At 38.7% G+C, this 25,000-nt stretch overlaps 2 protein-coding genes across 4 annotated transcripts in view; one reads left to right on the plus strand and one right to left on the minus strand.

Annotated features, from left to right (window-relative positions):
* LOC121871787 overlaps positions 1-25,000 on the minus strand; it is a 104,807-nt gene that overhangs the window by 68,880 nt on the left and 10,927 nt on the right. Inside the window, exons 5-18 of one of the 2 annotated variants that reach the window (XM_042374268.1) lie at positions 23,573-23,789; positions 23,161-23,426; positions 22,840-23,027; positions 22,223-22,663; positions 21,457-21,705; positions 20,725-20,856; positions 20,100-20,264; positions 19,290-19,678; positions 18,310-18,719; positions 15,692-15,861; positions 15,313-15,438; positions 12,397-12,525; positions 11,800-11,903; positions 7,404-7,542 (exon numbers count right to left, since the gene is read on the minus strand). In XM_042374268.1, coding sequence (XP_042230202.1) covers positions 7,404-7,542; positions 11,800-11,903; positions 12,397-12,525; positions 15,313-15,438; positions 15,692-15,861; positions 18,310-18,719; positions 19,290-19,678; positions 20,100-20,264; positions 20,725-20,856; positions 21,457-21,705; positions 22,223-22,663; positions 22,840-23,027; positions 23,161-23,426; positions 23,573-23,789 — 3,125 coding nt within the window. The remainder of the gene's footprint in view (positions 1-7,403; positions 7,543-11,799; positions 11,904-12,396; positions 12,526-15,312; positions 15,439-15,691; positions 15,862-18,309; positions 18,720-19,289; positions 19,679-20,099; positions 20,265-20,724; positions 20,857-21,456; positions 21,706-22,222; positions 22,664-22,839; positions 23,028-23,160; positions 23,427-23,572; positions 23,790-25,000) is intronic. The other variant, XM_042374269.1, reaches the window with a different exon arrangement.
* On the plus strand, positions 2,729-6,632 carry LOC121871788 (general transcription factor II-I repeat domain-containing protein 2A-like). 2 transcript variants are annotated; one of them, XM_042374271.1, is made up of 2 exons: positions 2,729-2,842; positions 3,985-6,632. In XM_042374271.1, the coding sequence occupies exon 2, from the start codon at positions 3,995-3,997 to the stop codon at positions 5,792-5,794; it is 1,800 nt and encodes a 599-aa protein (XP_042230205.1). In that variant the 5' UTR covers positions 2,729-2,842; positions 3,985-3,994; the 3' UTR covers positions 5,795-6,632. The 2 variants fall into 2 exon arrangements, with proteins under 2 accessions (XP_042230205.1, XP_042230204.1); XM_042374270.1 differs by lacking the exon at positions 2,729-2,842 and adding an exon at positions 2,849-3,052.

Here is a 25,000-nt window from a genome sequence, read left to right on the forward strand (position 1 = left end):
TTTCATATTGATATTCATTCCCTTGTTTAGAGTAATTTAGTTTTAAAGCATAGGCTAAAACAGATATACTCTACCTGTACTGTATATCCCACCATACAGTAATTTAGAAACCACAAGTTTCAATTATTTGATTTTTTTAATCATTTGCAAATACTGTATATGTGTCAATATAATGTATATATTTTTTTCATTGATGCAAGTGTGCTGAAACTATCATTATTAGGTCATGACAAATGAGATTTTCTTCCTGTTTCTCTTTTAGATCTAATCTGAGATGTTTTAATCACAAGAGGACCATCAATTCAATGACTGTTGCCACTGGACCCCAATTCTAGTATTCGCACAACACATAAAAGACAATATAACACATTTTGGCCCCATCTTTGAAAAATATCCCATGGCCTCTTCCAGCCAGGTGCAGGAGATCAAGTGAGGGCCCATCATTAACTAGCTGCTGTATAGAACACTATGTTGCTGTAACTTGTAATACACACACAACACATACAACATTATGAACTACACCACTTTACCACATCAGAGGAAACCATGCAACAGCCTTAACTCATAACAGAAAAAGAGAAGGTAAATACACAGGTGGCACTTATAAAGAAGGTACACAGAAGGAGCATATAAAGAAGGTACACAGGAGGAGCATATAAAGAAGGTACACAGGAGGAGCATATAAAGGTACACAGGAGATGCATATAAAGATGGTTAACAGGAAATGCATATAAAGAAGGTACACAAGAGGAGCATATAAAGAAGGTACACAGGAGGAGCATATAAAGGTACACAGGAGATGCATATAAAGATGGTTAATAGGAAATGCATATAAAGAAGGTACACAGGAGGAGCATATAAAGAAGGTACACAGGAGGAGCATATAAAGAAGGTACACAGGAGGAGCATATAAAGGTACACAGGAGATGCATATAAAGAAGGTACACAGGAGGAGCATATAAAGAAGGTACACAGAAGGAGCATATAAAGGTACACAGGAGATGCATATAAAGATGGTTAACAGGAAATGCATATAAAGAAGGTACACAAGAGGAGCATATAAAGAAGGTACACAGGAGGAGCATATAAAGAAGGTACACAGGAGGAGCATATAAAGAAGGTACACAGGAGGAGCATTTAAAGAAGGTACACAGGAGGAGCATATAAAGAAGGTATACAAGAGGGGCTTACAGGGTGATTCGCAAAGAGTACATTAAATTGGAGGATGAAATCCTTGGATAAGTCTAAACCACAATGTTTCTATAGTAAAATGTCAGATTCTGCATAGTTTCCATGTTACAATGCATTTAAGATGTACAGTGGTCCCTCGGTTAACGAGCGCCTCGGTTAACGAGATTTCGGTTAACGAGTTACCTTCCATAAGATTCTTAACTTTGGTTAACGAGCAATCCCTCGATTAACGAGTTTCTTACGAGCCGACCTCCACATGTTTTAGCTTGCATTTGGCGGTCCACCAGCTGTAGTATTAGTCCCCCAATACAGTAATCGGTTCTAGGGCTTAAATATCGAAGAAGTTTATACTATTCAATAATTTTAAAAGTTTAATATTAAATTTTTTTAGTAATTTTAACAATTATTGAACATAATTGAAGGTAGGGTCACTAGTTTGTGGCACGCCATCCAGCCTGCCAACACAGCATACAGGCGTCAGTCTTTGTGTCTTTTCAGTGGAGGTAACATCTTGCTTGAGACTCTCTTCAACTAAATGCTTTTTTTCTGTGTTTGCAAGCAAATTATTGGTCATTTTGATATTATTTTACATATTGAAAATATATAATGCAGTGCAGTGTTGATTTAAAGAAAATAGGGAGGTACTACCGCCTGGGAAGGTGTTGGAAGCATAATGTGTTGTCTATGGTAGACCCTGCTGCCACATGACATCACGAAAATTGTGACCAAGTCCCAGGTTGCTGATCTGACTTTCTGCCTCATTTACACACAATAGCAGGGTCTCAATTGTTTCTCTTAATATTGACAGCACAACATACAGCACATATATTGTTTCTCACTTGATTTTTTTTTCATTTTTTTTTCTTTATGGTTCTTTATTATTATTATAATTATATTATTATTATTATGATTATTATTATTATTATGATTATTATTATTATTATGATTATTATTATTATGATCATTATCATTATCATTATTATTATTATTATTATTATTATTATTATTATTATTATTATTATTATTATTATTATTTCACCCCCTAGGCCAGGGGTGGGCAACCCTTGGCACGCGTGCCAAACATGGCACGCTAACGGCTTCTTTCCGGCACGCGAGACCCGGGCTCACCTCAATAAAAAAAACCCTTTATATGGCAACCGCATGCCGCCTTGGCGGCAGCGGGTGGAAGGATTGTTTCCCGTTCTGTTGTTAAATAATTAGCCATGCGGCCAGACGTGGTGTGACTCCTTTACCATCATTAATATTTTATATATTTTTTCGAGTTTTGCAGTTTCGCAAAGAATTTATCGGTTAGCAAAATCCAAGTTCAGCTATATGAATGTTTAAATTTAATTAAAAGAAAAACAAATATTACACCAAGATCTGTAATAATTATCTGGCTATCAGAGATTGCATTAAAAACATTATATCAAAAGTCAACCTCTTTTAGATCACTGGGTCATTATATGGCACATTAACTTAAAAGGTGTCTTAACTTTCATGGAAGGGAACATGGCTTTTTAGCTCAGTGTCCCATAAATGTCACATGCATATCCGTTCTCTCTAATCATTGTTCCTCTGGTGGTGAATGTGTGAAGTGTGAACCAGCAAAGTAAACATAGCAAGAGGGAGAATCGTTGACCACGTGCAAGTAAGTTATTATTTACTGTCCAAATTATCAGCTGTCATAGTGTTTGTCATGCTTACCCATAAATTTATCGATGTTCCTAAGACACTGCTGAATCTGTATACTCCTGTGCACAAGGAAAATTTGGCGCAACTTACCTTAGCAAGGCGATTTAAATTTTGCCCCTAAAATGTGACCTTTTTTAAGCTGAATAATGGATCTCACCCCGCTTAAGTGAGTAAAGCAAACCTTTGCTGAAAATTTTATGAACTTGTTGGTAGTGAGTATATTTATGGAGCGTGACATATCTGGCACACTAGTCAGAAGGTCCAAAAGAGGTTAATGAAGCCTGTTCTTCAGCATACTGTATGTGCCATAAACATAAGTTATTTTTAAAGCTAAGGGAAATGTATTATTAATATTCAGGATTATGAAGTGTTATCTGCACGTGATCAGATAGCATGCATGCCTTTCTCGTTGATTTGCATTGTGTAGGCATGCCTATAATTGTACCAATTTATTTTATTTTTTATTTTTTTTATTATCCACCAACTGATTTTCATAAACCTTGGTATATGTATGCAGAGAGTGATTGTGAAGAGAATTTCTGAGTCCACAAGTCTCTGTCCACATTTTTACACCCCATGAACCGGTTTTGGTTATATTTACTTTTAACACCAACAGCTATTTCATGTTTTTCGTGTGGTTATATAGTAGAATACATTAATACAAGACTATTTTCTTTTGTAACACTTTTGGCCAAAATGTATAATAACCGAGATATTATTTTTTTTATAATAATGCTTCATAAAATAATAACTCAGGTATTGTGCATTTTGGCCAAAGGTGTTATAGAAGAAAATAATCTTGTATTAAGCATTCTACTATAATACTATGTGAATACAGAATATATATATACAGATTTATTTCTTTATTTATATTTTTTTAATAATTTATAAATTAATATCTCGGTTATTATGCATTTCTACCAAAAGTGTTACAAAAGAAAATAGTTTTGTATTAACGCATTCTACTATATAACCACACAAAAATCATGAAATAGCTGTTGGTGTTAAAAGTAAGTATAACTTAAAGTTGGAAAGTGTGCGAAGAGAGCAATTATTTTTTTACACATCATATGATTGCTTTCTACCCCTTATTTACAGATTGTACAGAATGTCACGACCACCAGCCAAGAAACGATGTCATACAAATGAAGAGGATATTAGAGAATTTAAAGAATACTGGACTGAAAAATTTGGCATGATCAAGAAAGATAATAAAGCATTATGCATTTTATGTTCTGAATCAGTTGTTTGTAGGACTTCTTCTGTGAAGAGACATTTTGAAACTGTTCATAAAAACTTAAGTAATGTAACTGAGCAAGAACGAAGAGAATTAATTTCTCGTGAAATGATTAAGACAAAAAAACTGTCTGATGTTTTGATGAAATTTATTTCAGGTAGGCCAAGTTCCAACTTAGTTGCTGCTGGTTTTGAGGTTTCAAAAGTTATTGCCCAACATGGAAAGCCACTCAGTGATGGGGAGTATATTAAAGAAGCATGGCTAGAATGTGCTCCTTTCCTTTTTGATAACCTTTCAGAAAAGGACAAGATTATTCAGCGCATTAAAGATTTGTCTGTGAGTAGAAAAACAGTTAAGGATAGGATACTTAAGATGGAAATGAATACAACTGACCAATTAACAAAGGATTTAGCTTCATGTAAGTTCTTTTCTATTTGTGTTGATGAAAGCACAGATATTACATCATCAGCTAGGCTAGCAATTTTTTCTCGATTTTGTAGGGATGATGAGGTATGCGAAGAGATGATTAACCTTGTAACACTACCTGAGCGTACCACTGGGGCTGACATATGTAAAGCAGTTGTGAACGAATTATCTATTCGACAAATTGACATTTCAAAAGTAGTATCCGTCACAACAGATGGTGCACCCAGTATGATTGGTAAGGAAGCAGGATTTGTAAATCTGTTTGCAAAACATGTTGGTCATCCGCTGATAGGTTTTCATTGCATCATACATGAGGAGGCTTTATGTGCTAAAGCTGGTCTAAGGGAACTTCAAGAAGTGATGCAAACAGTCACCAAGGTTGTTAATTACATTTCTGCACGTGCCTTAAATAAAAGACAATTTCGGAATTTATTGAATGAGGTGGATTCGGTGTACAAAGGACTAACAATGTACAACAATGTTCGTTGGCTTAGTCGAGGATTTGTTTTGAAACGATTTGTTGAATGCATGGATGAGATAAATCTCTTTCTGATTAACCAACAAATGTCTTATAAAGAAATGTCTGACATCGTGTGGGTTTGTAAACTAATGTTTTTTGCAGATTTATGTGAACATTTAAATGACTTAAATGTTAAATTACAAGGCTCTGGTAAGACACTTGATGTTATGTTTGATTACATAAAGGCATTTGAAATGAAACTAGGAGTTTTTAAGAGGGATGTAGATAGTGAAAGATTTAGATACTTTCCAAACCTAAAGAAATACATCAATGATCTCACAAAGGATGACAAAACAGACTGCCAGTGTCTTCAGAAGCTATTTGTAAACATCATTGAGTCAACTGTTGAGCAGTTCTCAACAAGATTTGCTAGGTTCAGAGAATTAGAAGAGACTGCAAAATTCATTAAGTTTCCAGACAGTATAAAACTGGATGAACTAAACTTGCAGAAGTTTTCATGGATAGATATGGATGATTTTGAAATGCAATTGATTGAATTTCAAACTAGCTCAATTTGGAGGCAGAAATTTGTTGAGCTTAGAGCTGACTTGGAAAGTATTGAAAAGGATCGATTAGAGAAGGGAGTAAGAGAGAGAAATGCCGAAAACGAGGTACTGAGGACTTGGAATACTATTCCAGAAACTTTTGTCTGTTTAAAAAACTTGCAACAACATTACTATCCATTTTTTCATCTACATATTCTTGTGAATCATTGTTCTCAGTGATGAACTCTGTTAAGTCTCATAATAGAAGTAGCCTTACTGATGAAACTAGTAGCGCATGTATATCTCTCAAGGTTACAAAATATAAACCGGATATAAATTATCTATCATCAGGGATGCAGCAGCAGAAGTCTCATTGATTCTAAATAAAGAAAAGGTTCACAATTATTCGTTCTCTAATTTTCATTTGATGTATTCTGTTAAAAATATTAAGGATTCGCTTTTGTTTAATATAATACAGTGTGTATTGTTGTAGGTAAAATAACTTTTATATTTTCTCTGTGGTTTTTATGCATCATTCATAAAGGATTAAGAATCAATAAAAGAATATCTTTAGTTTTATATCCTTTTATTGTGTTTTAGTCGAGTAAATCGATATTGAGCTTGGTATTGTAATGTACTGAAAAAAGTTTACAAAAACTAATGGCTGAATGATCTGATAAACAAATCAAAAATATTGTTTACTCTTTTGCTGATGCTAAAAATAACGTCTTTAAATTGTGTGGATGTATATGACAACTAGATTTACACTGAAATGCTAATATAAAACATCCACGCTAACAACAGGGAAGAACAACCACTAAGTAAAAATTCTGTCACTAATTTTTACATTCATTCAATATCCCATGATTTATAAAATCACTCTTACAAAACTCTCTGATTTTACCACCCCGGTGTGATTTCTGATTATTTGAAAAGGTTCTCCCATTACGTAAAAGATACCAAATAATATGTGACCCGGAAATTTTGGTTGGCACGAGAGAAAATTTTGTATCAAAGATTTGGTCGATTTTGGCACACACACTCAAAAAGGTTGCCCACCCCTGCCCTAGGCCCTGATGTGGGTCAGTGACCTGTGCCTGGATGGGCTAATCCCCATAAAAAAAAAAAAAAAAAAAAAAGAGAACTAAAATTTTATGGGTGAAATGGTGCCATGGGGTGACTTCTCTTCCATCCCAATGCCTTCTCTTCTCCCTTCTCCTCCACCCCCATTCTAATTCCCATCATCATCATCATCATCATCCAGGAGCCATCTACATACACACCTCAAAGTAAGTGTACTTTTCTACCTTTTTTGTTGAATTTAGGCAATTTTCGGTGAGCTGGAACCAATTACCTAAAAACCCATTGAAACAGTGGTTTCGGTTAACGAGTTTTTCGGTTAACGAGCAACCTTCTAGAACGGATAGTGCTCTTTAACCGAGGGACCACTGTAGTATTAATGAGAGTGAATTTGAAGTGAAACCCGGTAGGTTTTTGTAATCATTTATTCACAAATCTCTACAGTGTGACCCCTCTTTGTTACAACCTAAAGGAGATGTTCAAAGTTGCCCCCTTCTGCCTCAATGCAGGCCTGTACACGTCGTACCACTGATTGTCTGACGCGTTCCAGAACGCCTGGACTATGTTTAATTTGCTCGTACCTGTCATTAACACGTGGGCATATGCAGAATCTGACATTTTACCAGAGAGACATTGTGGTTTAGAATTATCCAAAGATTTCATCCTCCAATTTAATGTACTCTTTGCTGAATCACCTTGTATAAAAGAAGGTACACAGGAGGATTCAGCATATAAGAAAGGGAAGAATTAAACTAAGGCTAGTACTCACAGGCTTGGGGATGGAGATGTACTTGTGGAGGATGGAAGCAATCTGCCTAGCCCTGGGTGTGTATAGGAGCATCCTGGTGCCTCCTGCCCCCACCAGTCTCAGTGACCCAGCCCGTGGACACTCCGCCTCCTCCACCGTGCTTTTCATCACATACACAGAAAAGCGGTCAGCCGATCATCCTCCATTCATGTTTATTGTCACTTGCAAAAAGTTTAACATTCCACCAAAGATGAAACCTTCTCACAAATAAAGCCATGTAAAACTGTTAGGGTTACCCAACTCTGGCTCACTTTAATGCCGAATTTAATGTCTGTAAAGATATAATTACAATACTTGAAAATATTAACTTTCAAGATATGAGTGGAAAAAGAGTTTGAAATAAAGAATATTTAAACGTTGAAGTCACACACAAATTCACACTTTTGGAGAACACATTCGCCATTATTACTTCTCTTTTTACTTTTTTACTTTTACTTTTATCCTCTTCGCCACTGATTGGCTCGTTAGCCGCTTGGATGGTCTGTCACATCTCTGTTACACACTGTTGGCACGTACTGAGCATGCACTGGCTCCTGAACCTGCACCAGTACTAATCAAGTCTGGTCTTGAAACAGCTCACACTTGGTGCCATCATAACACTCTCCAGCAGGTTGTTCCAAGCATTCACAAGTCTCACTCAGAAAAAGTTTGCCCTCACAGTTTTCTGGAATTGCAGCTTCTTCAACCTTGGGCTGTGACCCCTTGTGTGGGGCAGGCATTTGCCAGCTCCAGGTACAGACACTCGACTGAGCAGTGCCCTTTGAGATGTGTATAAACCTCAATTAGGTTCCCCCCCCCCCTTGCTGATCCATAATATGAGACAGGTAGTTGCAGGTGCTCTAATCTCTCTGGATTGCTGAGGTGCCAAAGTGCAGTCACCAGTCTGTCTCTTTCTCCTACAACCACAGCTGCCACAAGATTCTCACATCAAAATTCTCTTCATCATTTAAGCAAATAATGTATACGAATATTTGGAAACTTCTCATGATCTAAAATAATGAGGAATAGTTATTATTATAAAAATGCTACTTTTGGTTTGTTTAATATTTATCCAGACAATGATACAGCTGAAAATAGATCCACCAATCACAATCACCATTACATACAGCCTTACTTTACCAAGTATTGCCATGTAAAATTGTGAGTACGAGACCCAGGGTGGGGTCATTGGATCTTTGGCTGATTGTACGCACACACACACACACACACACAGAGAGCTATCCTTCCTTCATTAGTTCATCATCTCATCACTCTAGATATATCAGGATCAGATCAGCGGCTCTTTTGCCAAGTGAACTATCTCCCATAATGTTCATCTTAAGCAACACCAAAAACGTCAATATGTGGTGTTTACCTACATATGATTCTAGTCTTTATAAAATGGTCATTAATATCCATTGCTTTATTTGTTTGGTGTCATTTGTCTTGATATACACGTTTTATGTATTTTTGTTCACCAATTGAACGACTCGTTAGCCGCTTGGGCGATCGGTCACGTCTCTGTTACGCACTGTTGGCAAGTACTGAATGTATCTGAACCTGCTCCAGTGTTGGTCAAGTCTGGCGTAGAAAGAGCTCACATTCGGTGTTGTCACAACACTTTCTGGCAGATTTTTCCAAGAGTTCACAACTCTCACTCCAAAAAAATTGCAATCACAATTTTCTGGACCTGAAGCTTCTTCAACCTTGAGCTGTGACCCCTTGTGGGGCGAGCGTTCGCCAGCTACAGATAAGGACACTAGACTGAGTAGTGTCCCTTGAGATGCTTCTACACCTCAATTAGGTCACTCCTTGCCCGTCTTAGTACTGTATAAGCTAGGCAAGTTCATATGCTCCAATCTCTCGGGGTAGTTGAGGTGCCGAAGTGAAGGCACCAATCTGGTCTCCCTTGAACATTTTCAATCAACTGACAGTCCCTAGTATATATCAGGGACGAAGACGGGCTGACAGTACTCCAGATGGGGAAGCACTTCACTCTTAAAGAGTATTACGAGGGACGGACCATCTAGATATCTGATCAATCTTCTTGTAAGACCTAATAATTTATTTGCCTGATTTACCTTCTTCTCACAATGGCCCGAGAACTTCAGCTCATTGTCAACATACACACCTAGGTCCTTCTCAAATTCAGTCTGAAATAGTGCCGTTTCTTCATCCCATTGGGACATATAATACGCCCCCATACTGCTGGTACGCCCCAGGTGCATCCTCTTACACTTCGTGACATTGAATCTCAGCAGCCATTTCTTCGACCATTCCTGGAGCCCACAGAGGTCCTTCTGCAGCTCTTCACAGTCCGCTTGGTTCTTGATTTCCCGAAATAACTTGGCATCATCCACAAACATTTGTATGGAGGAATGTACAGCATCAGGTGTCATTTATGAAACAAACAAACAACAGCAGGCCCAATACACTGCCCTGTGGTACCCCGCTTGTGACAGGTACAGATAATGATTCCGTGCCATTAACCACCATACACTGCTTGCGGTTATGTAGAAAGTCTTCCATCCACGCTAGGACATTTCCCCGAATTCCGTACCCTTTCAGTTTGAATTTCAGCCTTTCATGGGGTACACTGTCGAAAACCTTGGCAAAATCTAGGTATATACATGTCGATATTACCACCACGCTCCAGAATATGGGTCCAAATATCCAAAACCTTGAGCAAGTGTGTTAAGCAGAAGCGCCCTGGCATAAAACCGTGTTGGCAATCCTTTACAAGGTAATAATTTGTTAAAAGAGAAGAAGTAGTGGTGAATGTGTTCTCCGACTGCATCAATTTGTTTGTGACTTCAACGGTAAATATTCTTTATTTCAAACTTTTTTCCACCCATATCTTGAAAGTTAATATTTTCAAGCAGTTATTCCTCTACAGACATTAAATTCAGCATTAAAGTGAGCCAGAACTGTGTATCCTAAACAGTTAAATGTAGATATATTTGCAATATATGAATATTAATTGAACATTATATATAAGCTACAAGGACCTTCAGCTTCTTAGCCTATTACCATCAACTGAAATAAAACGACTTCAGTGTGTCTTACAAACAAAAATATAAAGCACCATGACATCATGAGAGTAAACACCATCACATCATGAGGGTAAACACTATGACATCATCATGGTGAACACCGTGACATCATGAGGGTAAACACCATGACGTCACAAAGGCGGATCCAGGGGAGTCCTGGGGGTCTTGTACTGCGCACATCATTGTCATCCTTAATATCTCTTTAATTCATAATACGCTGCATAACATTCATATCCACCACGCTTGTAGTCACAGAAAACGGTAGAAAACGGGACACTTTTATAAGGGATAACTCTGGATCACTTCCAACACTTCATATATGCCTGATACATTTATCCCTTCTCCAGATCATTGTTCTCATATATTTTCATCTGATACCTGAGGTAGCTATGCTTACTAATCTTTCACAGATTTAAATAGTATGACCTTCAGACACGGTCGACACTTATCCCTTATAGTACACTAGTCCGTATCAATTGGACCTTCCCAATCATCGTATAGACACTTTGCGTTCTCCTTAATGCTATAAGTACATACACTTAAGATTATAAGACCGTACATTGGTACAATTCGTATAAAACAACATACAACAGTCGAGTTATCCCTTATAAAAGTTTCCCGGTTTTCTACCATTTTCTGTGACTCTACAAGCGCAGTGCATTTGAATGTTATGTTGCGTAATATGAATAAAAGAGATATTAAGGATGACAATGATGTGCGCAGTACAATCTGGACCCCGTTTTACCAGAAAATTCTAATATTTTTTCTTTAATGCAGTATTGTACTATTGACATCAGAATATCTCTTAATATGAAGTGCACGTGGCATCAAAATGGCCTCAAACTGCCTTTGATATTGGTCAGATTTCAAACAATTTTCTGAGGGGCTTACAGCACCCCCCAAAAACATTCCAGCTGTGCTTGTCATGTTCTCTCACCCACAACTACTTCTGATATTCCTGGATCCGCCCCCACATCATTAAGGTAAACCCCATAACATCATGAGGGTAAACACCATGACATCATGAAGGCAAATATCATGACATCATGAGGGTAAACACCATAACATCAGGAGGGTAAACAATATTGTTGCACAGATCTAGTGTGTGTGTGTGTGTGTGTGTGTGTGTGCACACTCGCTACAAAAGTATCTGCAAATTTTTTTGTTAAACAATCTGACAAAATGACGGAGGATTTTGACACCCTACTGAGACAACAGGAGTTGCAGTGTTCATTTTGACATCCATCGGACCCCACCTTGCAGATACTTTCTGTAGAGTGTACATCAACAGGAGGAAGGGTGAGGTAAGAGGGTGGATGACTTACTTGAAGGTGCTGAGGATAGTAAAGTGGTTGTGGTCACGTCGCAGGAGTCTGATGCCCGAGTGAGAAACTGCCAGCATCTCCACCTCCCCTGCCTTGCGTGAACCCTGCCAACACCAAAGCAGGTTTTATTACTCAATCAACAAACTAATCAGTGGCAAACAGGATAAAGGAATCCTGAAATAATTATTATATCAATAACCAAAATGCTGACAATGATGTTACTGATTTATATTTGTTGCAAGAAAAGACACAGGGGTGTTATATGTGCTGGATGATGACATCACAATGATTTGGATCACGTGTAAGACAATTCTTTCCATGCCAGTTTTAAAGTTATCTGTTTGTAAACTATGACTCACAGCATGAAAGGGGATCGATCAACAAGTGAAAATGACTATGCAGTTTGTACAGTAGATCTTTGCTGCACACCAAGGATGTTCACTTCCCCAACTATTGTCAGTGTCCATTCACAATTGGGTCCACTGGGGGGTACCTCAGATGCGAATTAATGGCCCTGCATCCATCTAGTCACTATTACTGTACTCACAAATTGGGGTAAAAAAAAAATATTGGGAGATAAGAAAAGGATATACTCACAGTAACAGGGAAGATAGCAGTAAAGTATAGTGGCCAAGACTTGGCCAGGTCAATGATTTCTTTCTTGACATTGTTTTTGTGGTGCTGAGAGAAGGTGTTATTAGGCGTAATGCCTCGGTTGTCCAGCATCTGTTCCACAAAAAGATACCTTCCATTATCTATCTCTCTATCAATGTATCTGTCAACATGACATTATCATGTACAGGTATATTGTTTACCCATACAGTAATATGAGAGGGAAAACAATATAACGCTAACAATATGATAAAAAATACTACTGTACCAATGGAAAAAAGTAAAAGTACATTACATATAGTAAAATACAGTATTACCCCGCCTAACGCGGTTTCACTTAGCGCATTTTACCGTATACGCGGTGCCTCGCCAGAGCTGAACTTTCACTTAACGTGGGTTTTTTCCACATATACGCGGTGAGTGTCCGGCTCGAGACGCTATTTTTAGATTTGCCCCACCCGCCACCCGCCACTCTGCCTGGCTGCCTGTTTTAGCTCATAAAATTCATACAAATTACCCGGCCAGAATATAATTTACATTGCTGGAATTCTCACAATATGATGATCATTTTGAATATAAACATCATAGATTTTGCATTAGACATACAAATTTTAGATATAATGTTTACTCTGAGTAAATATGTTATCTTTTGTGCAAAATATATGACATTTATATTCAAAATATTCCTGGTCTTACAAGGAATCCAGCAATGTCAATTATATTATCCTAACGTTAGTTTGAGGTATTATTTATTACTAAAAAGTTAAATATTCTGGTTTTCCCACACATCTCCTTGGGACGGTTGGTGGGGGGGTGGGGGGAGGGAGGGACCGACCGACCATCTGTTACCCTGTGAAGAATATTTTTTTTTTTTATTAACTGAAGATATTTGTTTTAGCTCATAAAATTCATACAAATTACCCGGTCAGAATATAATTTACATTGCTGGAATTCTTATAATTTGATGATCATTTTGAATATAAACATCATAGATTTTGCATTAGACATACAAATTTTAGATAAAATGTTTACTCTGAGTAAATATGTTCTCTTTTGTGCAAAATATATGACATTTATATTCAAAATATTCCTGGTCTTACAAGGAATCCAGCAATGTCAATTATATTATCCTAACTTTAATCTGAGGTATTATTTAATACAAAATGTTAAAATTTAGTTTTTTCACCCAACCTTTCTCTTGAAGGGAGGATTGGTGGGGGGTGGGGGGAGGGTTGGGACTGACCGCGCGGTTGGAAGAGGGGGGGAGGCAAGGTGGGGTACTTTGATTGACAGATAGTGTCGTGAAGAATATTTTTTTTTTTATTAACTGAAGATATTTGTTTTAGCTCATAAAATTCATACAAATTACCCGGCCAGAATATAATTTACATTGCTGGAATTCTTACAATTTGGTGATCATTTTGAATATAAACATCATATATTTTGCATTAGACATACAAATTTTAGATAAATGTTTACTCTGAGTAAATATGTTATCTTTTGTGCAAAATATATGACATTTATATTCAAAATATTCCTGGTCTTACAAGGAATCCAGCAATGTCAATTGTATTATCCTAACTTTAGTTTGAGGTATTATTTATTAAAATTTAGTGGTTTTCCCCAAAAAATTTCTCAGAGAGGGAAGAGCCAGCAGTGTAGTGTGAGAAGAGGGGGAGGGAGTTGAGTCCATTATTTGAATGGACATTAACTTGGCGACTGTATTTCTCTATTTCTCTTAAGTATTAATTGTGTGCATGTACCATCATAAAATTAAGATGTTATTTTTACTACAACATAGTTATGTGTCGTCAAAAAGTGGAGTTTGGGGGTCGGGCCGGTTTCTATTGGAATTAATCCCATATGTTCTGTTGTTCACTTAACGCGGTTTTCACTTAACACGGTACCCTCTGGGTTTATTGACCGTTAAGTGACAACTGTATATTATATATATATTATATATATATATATATATATATATATATATATATATATATATATATATATATATATATATATATATATATATATATATACACTACACTTAATGTAATGCAGGGGTTTATTTTATCTCTTGTGCAAAATATATGACGTTTATATTCAAATTATTACTGTCTTGCAAGGATTCCAGCAATGCAAATTATATTCTCCTAATTTTAGTCTGTGATATTATATAAGATAAAAACTTTTAAGCCTAAAACCCCAAACCCTGGCTGGGAAGATGGAGGGCAGAAGGGGAGGTGACAGTGACATGTTTGACAGTTGGCACCGAAGGTTTAGTGATGTATTTATTTGCTCCTTTAGATTTTTTTTTTTTTTTTTGCTTAAAAAATGTCACAGAAGTGACCGGGAGAATATAATTTACATTGCTGGAATTCTTATAAGATAGTGATTAGTTTGAATATAAACATGCTATAGTTTGCACTAGACAAAAATCTTAGTAATAATTTTGAACATTATTTTGAGTACATGTATGTACAGTACAGCTTTGCCCTTAGAACACTGTGTGCATGTAAATGAGTAAAAAATAAATTAATAAAGTTACATACAGTATAGCGAGCCAAAAATATTAGTTGAAAAACTTTATGTAGACAGAGCTTGGATGGCTAAATTTTAGAATGACCAATAATTTTAATATAAAAAATGCAAAAATATTCAAGAATACAACTTTCTTGATATTTATTCCACTGGAAATGAATGTAAACATAGAACCGTATTGGCGGACTAGCCGATCAGCTGATGCACACAACAAAGCGTGTTTCTACTGAGGCTTTCATTAATCAAAGTTTTGTTCGTTAATGGAACTGAATTCTCTATGGGAGCTAATTCGTTAATTGAACCGTTCGTTAATCGAGGGACCACTGTATACATCTGCAATATAAAACAACCATTGTGACTGACCTTCCTCATTTGTGCGCGTTGTTCATGGGTGATCCTGGGGGTGTGGCCAGCATACACATCAAGCACCACCTGACAGAACACCAGGTGAAGTGCTTCTCCATACAAGTTCTCACCAGGAGTAAATAGCTAGTGGAACAAATGGTCACTATTATGTTTATGTGAACACATACAGTACAGTTCATAACAGAGCAAATAGATTATAGTAAGAATGGAATATATTAACAATTAATAACATCTTCACCGAAAACTAATCATTAATAGTAAGTTGAATTAGGTTCTGAATTATCAACTATCAGCTGATCCATAAATAATATACCGAGAATAAATGACAAAAGGTGAGGGGTAAAAATCATTAATAGAACTAAGAATCAAACATCACCTCTTTCCTTAGTGTTAATGACCAGGGAACAGAAGCGTAGGTGATGTGTGAGCCATGAGGAGCTGGCAGGAGTCTCGTCTTGAAGGCTTCATAAGACCTCTTCTCCATCTCCTTATCAACCAGAATTGGTGCACTATCCACTGGCTGCAGGAACTCTGATGACTCCTCAACTGCAATGTGTATAATATGTTACTTAGTTGAGGAATTGTATTGTTTTACCAACATGTATACCAAAAGAGACATAAACATCATTACACTGTATTGACAAAACCCTCAACAAGACCATTGATCACTACTGGCAGTGAAAGTCAGCTTCAAATTTAGTGTCTGTGTGGGAACAATGGCCCAGGAACTGATAACAAGTTGATGCATGGCATGGACTTAATACATGCAGCTACATTATCTATACCAATGAATAATCAGTCCTCTCTTCCACAAATGTGTTTGCCTCTCAAGAAAGAATTTTTAATCACCCATACAAAAACGTCCAAAAGTTGTTGGAATGGAAGTGATAATGTCTGAATTTTTTGTCTTTTAGTGCTTGTGTAAGCAGCAAATAATGGCTACTGCACAGAGGTGGCGAGACAAAGTAGGTTAGTGTTCAGGGAAAAAAGAAAAGAAAAAGAAAAGTAGGAAGTTTCAATTCTTCAAACCTTTATTTAGTATGAGAGGTGAGAAACATATTTTCTTATATAGATTTGTTCCTAAAGTTGCTCCATCTCATGAATCAGTTATATACATTTCTGTATTATCATATTGATTACAAACCATAACAACAAACATCCTAAATACTATATGGCTAAATGATGTACTAATTGAGATGTATTATGAGATCAGTAACTAATTTTGTCTTTATACAGTATTGAAAATGTACAATGAAAGACAAAAGTCGTGTCGTGAAATTTGGTGAAAACATATACTTTTACTTTTACTTTTATCCTCTTCACCACTGATCGGCTTGTTAGCTGCTTGGGCGATCGGTCACATCTCTGATTACTTATCCTTTTCATTTATCTTCTTCACCAAAAGATCGGCTCGCTAGCCGCCCGGGCGATCGGTCACGTCTCTGTCACGCACTGTTGACAAATACTGGGCATGCACCGGCTCCTGAATGTACCTGAACCCACTCCAGTGTTGGTCAAGTCTTGTCTTGAAAGAGCTCACACTCGGTGATGTCACAACACTCTCTGGTAGATTGTTCCAAGTGTTTACAATCCTCACTCCGAAAAAGTTGCCCTCACGGTTTTCTGGACTTGCGGCTTCTTTAATCTTGAGCTGTGACCCCTTGTGGGGCGAGCGTCCGCCAGCTCCACGTAAGGACACTCAACTGAGTAGTGCCCCCTGAGATGCTTATACACCTCAACTAGGTCCCCCCTTGCCCGTCTGTAGTATAAGCTAGGCAAGTTCAGGCGCTCCAATCTCTCAGGGTAGCCGAGGTGCCGAAGTGCAGGCACCAGTCTGGTGGCCCTCCTTTGAACATTTTCAACCAACTGACAGTCCCTAGCATATCTCGGGGACCAGATGGGGTGACAGTACTCCAGATGGAGAAGCACTTCACTCCTGAAGATCGTTACGAGGGACGGACCGTCTAGATATCTGAACGACCTTCTTATAAGACCCAATAATTTATTTGCCTGATTTACCTTCTTCTCACAATGGCCCGAGAACTTCAGCTCATTGTCAACATACACACCTAGGTCCTTCTTACATTCTGTCTCAAATAGCGCAGTTTCTTCATCCCGTTGAGACATATGATACGCCTCCTTACCGTTGGTACGCATCTGGCGCATCCTCTTACACTTCGTGACATTGAATCTCAGCAGCCATTTCTTCGACTATTCCTGGAGCCCTCAGAGGTTCTTCTGCAGCTCTTCACAGTCCGCTTGGTTCTTAACTTCCCGAAATAACTTGGCGTCATCGGCAAACATTTGTATGGAGGGGTGTACGTCAGGCATGTCATTTATGAAACAAACAAACAACAGCGGGCCCAATACACTGCCCTGTGGTACCCCACACTGCTTGAGGTCATGTAGAAAGTCTTCTATCCACGCTAGGACATTTCCCCGAATTCCGTACCCATCCAGTTTGATTTTCAGCCTTTCGTGGGGTACACTGTCGAAGGCCTTGACAAAATCTAGGTAAATATTGTCGATATTACCACCCCGTTCCAGAATATGGGTCCAAATATCCAATACCTTGAGTATGCCGAAGGGCTAAAATTTTGGTGCGCTCTGCCTTGTGGTAGGGGGCTCTCACAATGTTTCACGAGTTATATTTAATCTTCGGACAAAAACGCGACACAACTTTTGTCTTTGATTGTACATGATACTGTACAGTAAGAGTATGTGTTGTACAGTATTTGAACTGTACAAATATATAATATGGCTCATATTCTTTGTGTCTACTAAATACATAATAAGTGTAATTATGCTGCTCTGGTTCTGGTATGTGCAGCATAATAAAGTATGAATAACTTTACTCTTGCTTCTGTTAGGACAAGTGATTTTATTTAATTTATAAAAATCTAAGTACTGTACTGTACTGCAATATCGTTTAATTTTTGTGTATTTGAAAGGTAAAACATATTGTTCCTGAATGATTATTATTAGTACACTTACGTTCATAATGTTCTGTCTTCTCAGTGTGCATTGTGGAGACAGAGGTGCGACGATCACTGCTGTCACCATGGTAATCAACACTAGTGCGGAAACCTGAGGGTTGAATGGGTGGAGGCGGTGACCTAGGCTGCGGAATGACAGGGGAGCTCTCTTGGGAGGATACAGACGGTGCAGGGGAAGATGCCCGCCGATTTATATACATGCTAGGTGGTGCTACTGGTGGAGGAGGGGGCACTGATCCACCTTTGTCTGTCTTAGAAGTAACTTGTTTGATGGAGTCAACTGTGTCCCACTTGTCACCCTCCAGCTGGTGCTGCAGGAGGAAGCGTCGGTGAGCCTCCAGCTTCTTGATGCCTCGTGTCTGTTGCTGTTGCTGCTGTTGCTGCTGCACCACAGGACCCTTTTGTGCACTGATGGAAGAAATAAGGATACAGTATATCTTACTGAAATATATATTCATTGGTAGTTAAGAGTACCAAAGAAAGTTCAGTGTAAAACATATCAAGTAAAATGTTTCTTGAGAAGTGGTAGGCTAGTAAAGACTGAAGAAATAATAGATGTACAACTAAACACACTATATTACAACATAAACAATATGGTTACAGTATTTGCTTTTCCATAAGAATAAATGAATGATGATAATTTAGTAGCTAAATATACAAATATATGGTATAAGTGAGTACTATATAAGTGAATGTAAGAGATATGAAGACAAAATGAACAAGTGTGTGAGAAATAATTATGTATAATAAAATACTACACTGCAATTTCTTGTTTGAGAAATTATGTATAAATCAGTGTACTCATGATTAAGGATGTGATTCTATGAAGCAATATGAACATGATGATGATATCCCATATATTATCACATCTTTATTATATAACAATCACCAACCAAACTTAAACAAAACAAAACTGATATGAGTATTTTTAATAAAGTCTTGGTGAGTGTGAGAGTAATATCTCTCATCTCTACTAACCGTGATGGGTGAGATGAGGTGAGTGCCTCAAGTTTCTCTCTCATCTCTCTTGAGATTTTCAGTTTGCCAATCCCTGAAGATTTCCCTTCATCGACAGGATTATCCCAAGAGTCTCGACGCCGCCGTGTTGCTCCTTTCTCCTTGGCTTCACTCTTTTCTCTTGGTGAGGTTGGTCCATAACCATTTGTCTGCTCAATAACCATAGTCTGGTGCTGAGACTGGATCTGCTTCTCCATCTGCATTTGCATCTGCATTTGCATCTGCATCTGCATCATCTGTTGCTGTGAGTCCTTGCGAGGACTCTGCTCAGCACTGCTTGGTGTGCCACCCATTTCAAACTCTTCCCACTCTATAGCAAAGCTCTCATCACGACTGGGCCGCTGGGAATCCTACAGTTTAAGTACACAGTTAAGGAATGTTACAGAGGTTTGAGAATGTCAATAAAAGCTCCTATGAACTTGTCTAAACCCTTATATCTTTCATTCTTTCCATAACAATAATCATTCTCTGATATTTTAGCTAAACATCTTCTCACCTCACATATAGTGCATCCCCCAGGCCACCCTAGTCTCATCTAGAGAAAACTTACAATTATCACAGCCATCCTTGTCAATTCTATACACTGTACCTTGACACCACACAATAACACATACTCCACTCATTTCCATAACACATATACTCCACTCATTTCCATCATATCCTCCACATATCACCATAACACATCCTCTAAATACAATAGTATATACAGTACAGCATTCCACACATCACAATACTAATGCACGCATGCACACACACACACACACACTGTACCTTGCCGTCACTCTGTTTGGACATCTTCTTGCTCTGTTGTCGTATCTTAAACTGGAAGAAGGAGTCATTGGGATCCCCCTCACCCTTGGGAGGAGGCCACCTCCACTTGCCAATCCTCACTGTCTTGGCTCTCTGGTATGGGTCCATGAAGCCTCCAGCCACATCCTGCCAAATCACACATTAATTACAGTACTGTATATCAATTTCATTTGATAATTTGTAAAAAACTGATGGGGAGCTTATTCATCACTGTAATTTAAAGGTTTCTATTCAGCCGTCATAAATTAATGCATAAATCACAATGTGCATTTATAATATATTTTTGACACAGTAGTTCTACGCATAAATTTTTAACTTCTAAATATTCATTATTACATATATGTATGCTGGAAATTTTAGTGCATTTGTAGACTAATTCTGATACAGTAGGCCTGTAGTTACCCCCATTAAACTTCAAACGTATCATAAATGCACAATGTAAGTGTAGGTACTGCAGGTAGCAGCTCCACACTATGAAGGGCCTCAAGATATCTCACCAGTTATCTTGACCTAACATCTGTTTTCCTGTGGCAAAAATATCTTTTATTAAAAATTCTCACTCACTCTTGGTCCCTCTCTCACGTACCTCTCCTTGTAGGTGTGTGGGCATGGGCGGAGGGGGAGGCACCAGACCCCCCCAGGGGGACTCAGTGGGGCTGAAGATGTGTCCTGGAGGAGAGCCGGGAGATCCCGGTCCTAGGCTAAAGTCGTGGAACATCTGAAGTGTGGAGAGGAAGCCAGAGGCATGCAGGTGCATTAGAGGGGTGTGGTGCTGCTGGATGACCCACTAGTGAGGTGCATGTGTCAGGGCTGAGGCTTGGCTTGGAAAATGGCTCCTTCATCAAATAGACAACACCTACACCACAGATAACTGAAGCTTGTACAGGGTTGATAACAATTGAAACTGACCAAGTGACTTATATTTGTGATGATGGTAATCAAACACTGACATGACCAAACAATCATTTTCCAAACTTACCTCCAAATCTACTTTTGCAATCCAGGGTAAGATTTGGTTCATAAACAGAAGTAATAAACCATACAGGTGGGTGACTACACCAACTAATTCATGGAGTAACATTAAAGAACCTAAGTTAACACCAAGTACAGTTTAATTTTTTTTTTCAAAGACAGCTTTTTCCTCAATTTTTTTTAAAAGATTTTCCTGAATATGGAAGAATTTATATTTTAATGTGCAACAGTAAACCATATCAATGTAACTGAAAACCTCTAACACCACCAATACAAGCACTAACACAGTGACAAATTTAATGCAAAAAAAAAAAAAGATAAAAATAGCACACAGTCCTCACATTACCTTGGCATCATCTGAGGCATTTGAATTCTTCTTCTGGGCTTGTTCGCCTACAGGGGAAGAAAGAGCAGCAGCCTGGGAGAACATGGGAGCCCCTGAGCCAGGACTCAACATCACCAAAGGAGGTGGAGGTGATAAAGGAGGTCCACTGACCCTTCGTGCTCCACCTTGTGCTCCCTCAGCATCTCCTTCTGTTGTTCCAGCCTTCTCGGTGCTCCACAGCTCACTTTGCTCTGGCTCTTGGAATGATACCTGCAAGACAATTGCTATTAGAATACATCACTGTTTTTTGGTTTTCCAATTTAGGGTAACATAATTTAAAGTTATTTAGGAATATATTAATTAATTGTATTTAACTTATGTACAATTTAAAAGTCACTCCGTTAATAATTTATGCATTATGAGACTCAAATGAAAGATTTCAGAGAAGTACGTAATTGTCAGGTCACGGGAAGCAGGAAGCTTAAATCAAAGGACAGCAGTCAGAAGCACCGAAGCAAAGTCTTACACCGATGGTTATCTCAGACAGCGTGACTCACCAAATCCTTGTGTTAATGTCAATGTCAAAGGAGACCTTAGCCTCAGCAGTAAACCCACAGCTGTCTATCAAGGTCCTATGGTTAGTTGTCCTAAGTGTCTGCTACCTTCCCGGCCACTAGGTGAGTGAGTAAGGCAGTTCTAAGGTAATTACTAAAAGCTCCCTCTAGGGTGTCTTTGGCCTAAAAGCAAGTCCCTCTGTGGCTGCATTGCTCCGCCCCAGCGGTGGTACCTTGTTGTTGTTGTTGATGCCGCGTCTCTGTGGGAAGGAGTACGTGTCTCCGCCCACCTGGTAGTGACCCCTGCCAATCTGGGGTCCATCAGCTGCCCCTGCCATGCTCGAAATGCCTGCCATACCAGTCATGCCCATGTTCGAAACAGATGCCAATGGTATCCCTTGAGCTAGAGGGATACCAGACATCATGGGTACACCAGGTGACATGGGCATCCCTTGTGTCATGGGCATCCCTTGTGTCATGGGCATCCCTTGTGTCATGGGCATCCCTTGTGTCATGGTTATCCCTTGTGTCATGGGCATCCCTTGTGCTACGGGTATACCTGGTGACATGGGCATACCTGACGTAACAGGCATCCCAGACACTTGCATCATGCCGAGAATATTTAGGCCGAGGGCACTTTGTGGACTAAAGTCCCGTGATGACATGCCCATGTGCTGCAGGAAATATCTTGCTCAGCAGTCGAAGAGAAGGAACACATCCTAACAGGTCATCTAAAATGTTTGTCTAATATCATTGTAGAAATTACATCTTTCATTCATATAAGGACTACTCATCATCACATCATACAAGGGTAACCTCCAGCTAGAAACAGGTTGAGGCTCTCACTCACCGGGATTGACTGTGTGAGGAGCTGCTGCAGTGCTTGGTTCTGAGCCATCAAGTGTTGTTGGATCTGGATGTTCTGAGCTACGGCAGACTGGATGAAGGCTCGTTGTATGTTTTGTTGATGGATAAGAACCTGGCTGGGATCCACGTTTGTGGCCTGACCTGATGCCTGGACTCCTGGCACATTCATTCCTTGGGAAGAATACAGATACTCTGCATCTTTAATGTTAACCCATATAATTTTCATGATAAGTTATAAATAATCATCATACTTATAATAATTTGTGTACTGTGTAATGATACACAATATTGAAAAAATATTCACCTCCTGTAGAGTAAAGAGGCATGGTGCCAGCAGGGATGAAGGGAGGAGGGGAGCCAGGTGTTCCTGACATAGAGACATTTGGGTAAAATGTTCCTCCAGCAGTAGTTGGAGGAGCTCCTGTCTCCACCTCAGCTGCTCCTTGACCTCCGCCTTTCAAGGCCTCCGTTAGTAAAGGTATAGTTGTCAGTGTGGTCAGAGATTCATTAAGATCAACATCCTGCAGGGCATGCAGTAGACTTTGGCGCCGGAAGGATCCCTGCCGTGTTCTAAGATTAAAAATTTAATTATGCAAAGCATCTCGAGTATGAGATCAGAAAATATACATAAAAAAATATTCAAGTGAAGACAAGTTGATAAATATACTAACAACAAATCATTACTGCACGTAAAAATGTGATGACAATTTCCATACCTTGCCAAGACAATGCTATCATCAAAGCAATCTTCTGCATCAGCATTGAGTGGATGAGATACAACTGTGTTTCCACCACCCTTGATGGAGGCAGCTAGAGAGCGAGCATCAGAGAGCTCGTCTAGTTGTGAGTTGAGGACGGGCATAAAGAGGTCATCAAGAAACTGGTCAACATCTGACGCCTGGGATGGGACACGTACTCGTCGAACATGAGATGCTGTAGAAAAGATCACTCAGGAGACTTCAATAAGGTAAAGAGAACTACAGAACTACATTATAAATATCTTTAGTGTCAGCCCATATTTTGCTCATATTAAGTTTATAAATAATCATCGTACTTATAATAATTTGTGGGCTGTATTGTTACGACAGTCGCCATCTATTGGTTAAGTAAAATGGTGGTGAGGACTACCAAGAGTCGCCACACTGGACTGTCTTAATGCTTCAACTCATTCATTAGAGGTTTGGTGTTCGGTTAACCACCCTAGAACAGCCAGTCAGATTGTGGACAGTATGGTTACCGGCTGTGGGTCTCACCTCCTTCTCCTTCATAATGATGAGTACATTACTGTAAGTTGTGGCATATAAGTCAACAATTTAAGCTTGAAAAAATCTCTCCAAAACCAGAGGTCGACTTATACGCCGAGTATAAAATGTGAAGCTTTACCACAGAGTGAGAAACAAGTGGAAAAGCCTGCCTAACACTGGCTGTGCATCACTTATAGTAACTCCTGAAATTCATGTTTGGTAAACTTATTTAACATAGAGTTCGTAATAAAATAGTAAATTTCAGTATAGGTACTCCTCGACTTACGACCTACTCGACTTACGACCACTCGGACAAACGACCGCCGCAGTCGTATAAAATATTTTTCAAATTACGTATTTTCGAGTCCCGACGTTAGTGATCGCGCCGTGTACTGATATAATTTTCGCTTGTAATTCCTTTTAAATTGGCTAGCAAGCGTAAAAGTGAGAGTTCTCGTGGTGTTGAGAAGAAAAAGAGACACCCATTTTAGATTTTCTATGTATTATTTTCGCATTTTCAACTTACGACCTGGTCATCGGTCCCTAACCCCGTCGTAAGTCGGGGACTGACTGTAATTAAACAAACACAACACCACACGCCATTTCCAAAAACTAATGCACAGTAAACAATCGATCAGAACACCACTAAACCCAGGCGGCCAGCCAGACAACTACCCGGTAGTTTGTTTACACCAGCTGATGCAAATGGTGGATTGTAAGCCAGGTGTACCATAATGTTCTACTACCATACCGTATATAGTGGTACTATCAAGGTGGTATACTGGTTTGCTGTGTAAACAAATAATATTTTATTGGAGGTGCTGATTTTGGCTTGGTGTTTACCAGAGTTTTTACAAAGATAACTTATTGAAGATTTTTAGTGGTTGCTTGCTGTCCTAC

This window comes from Homarus americanus, unplaced genomic scaffold, assembly GCF_018991925.1.
Source record: "Homarus americanus isolate GMGI-L3 unplaced genomic scaffold, GMGI_Hamer_2.0 scaffold39675, whole genome shotgun sequence".
NCBI classification, from domain to species: domain Eukaryota; kingdom Metazoa; phylum Arthropoda; class Malacostraca; order Decapoda; family Nephropidae; genus Homarus; species Homarus americanus.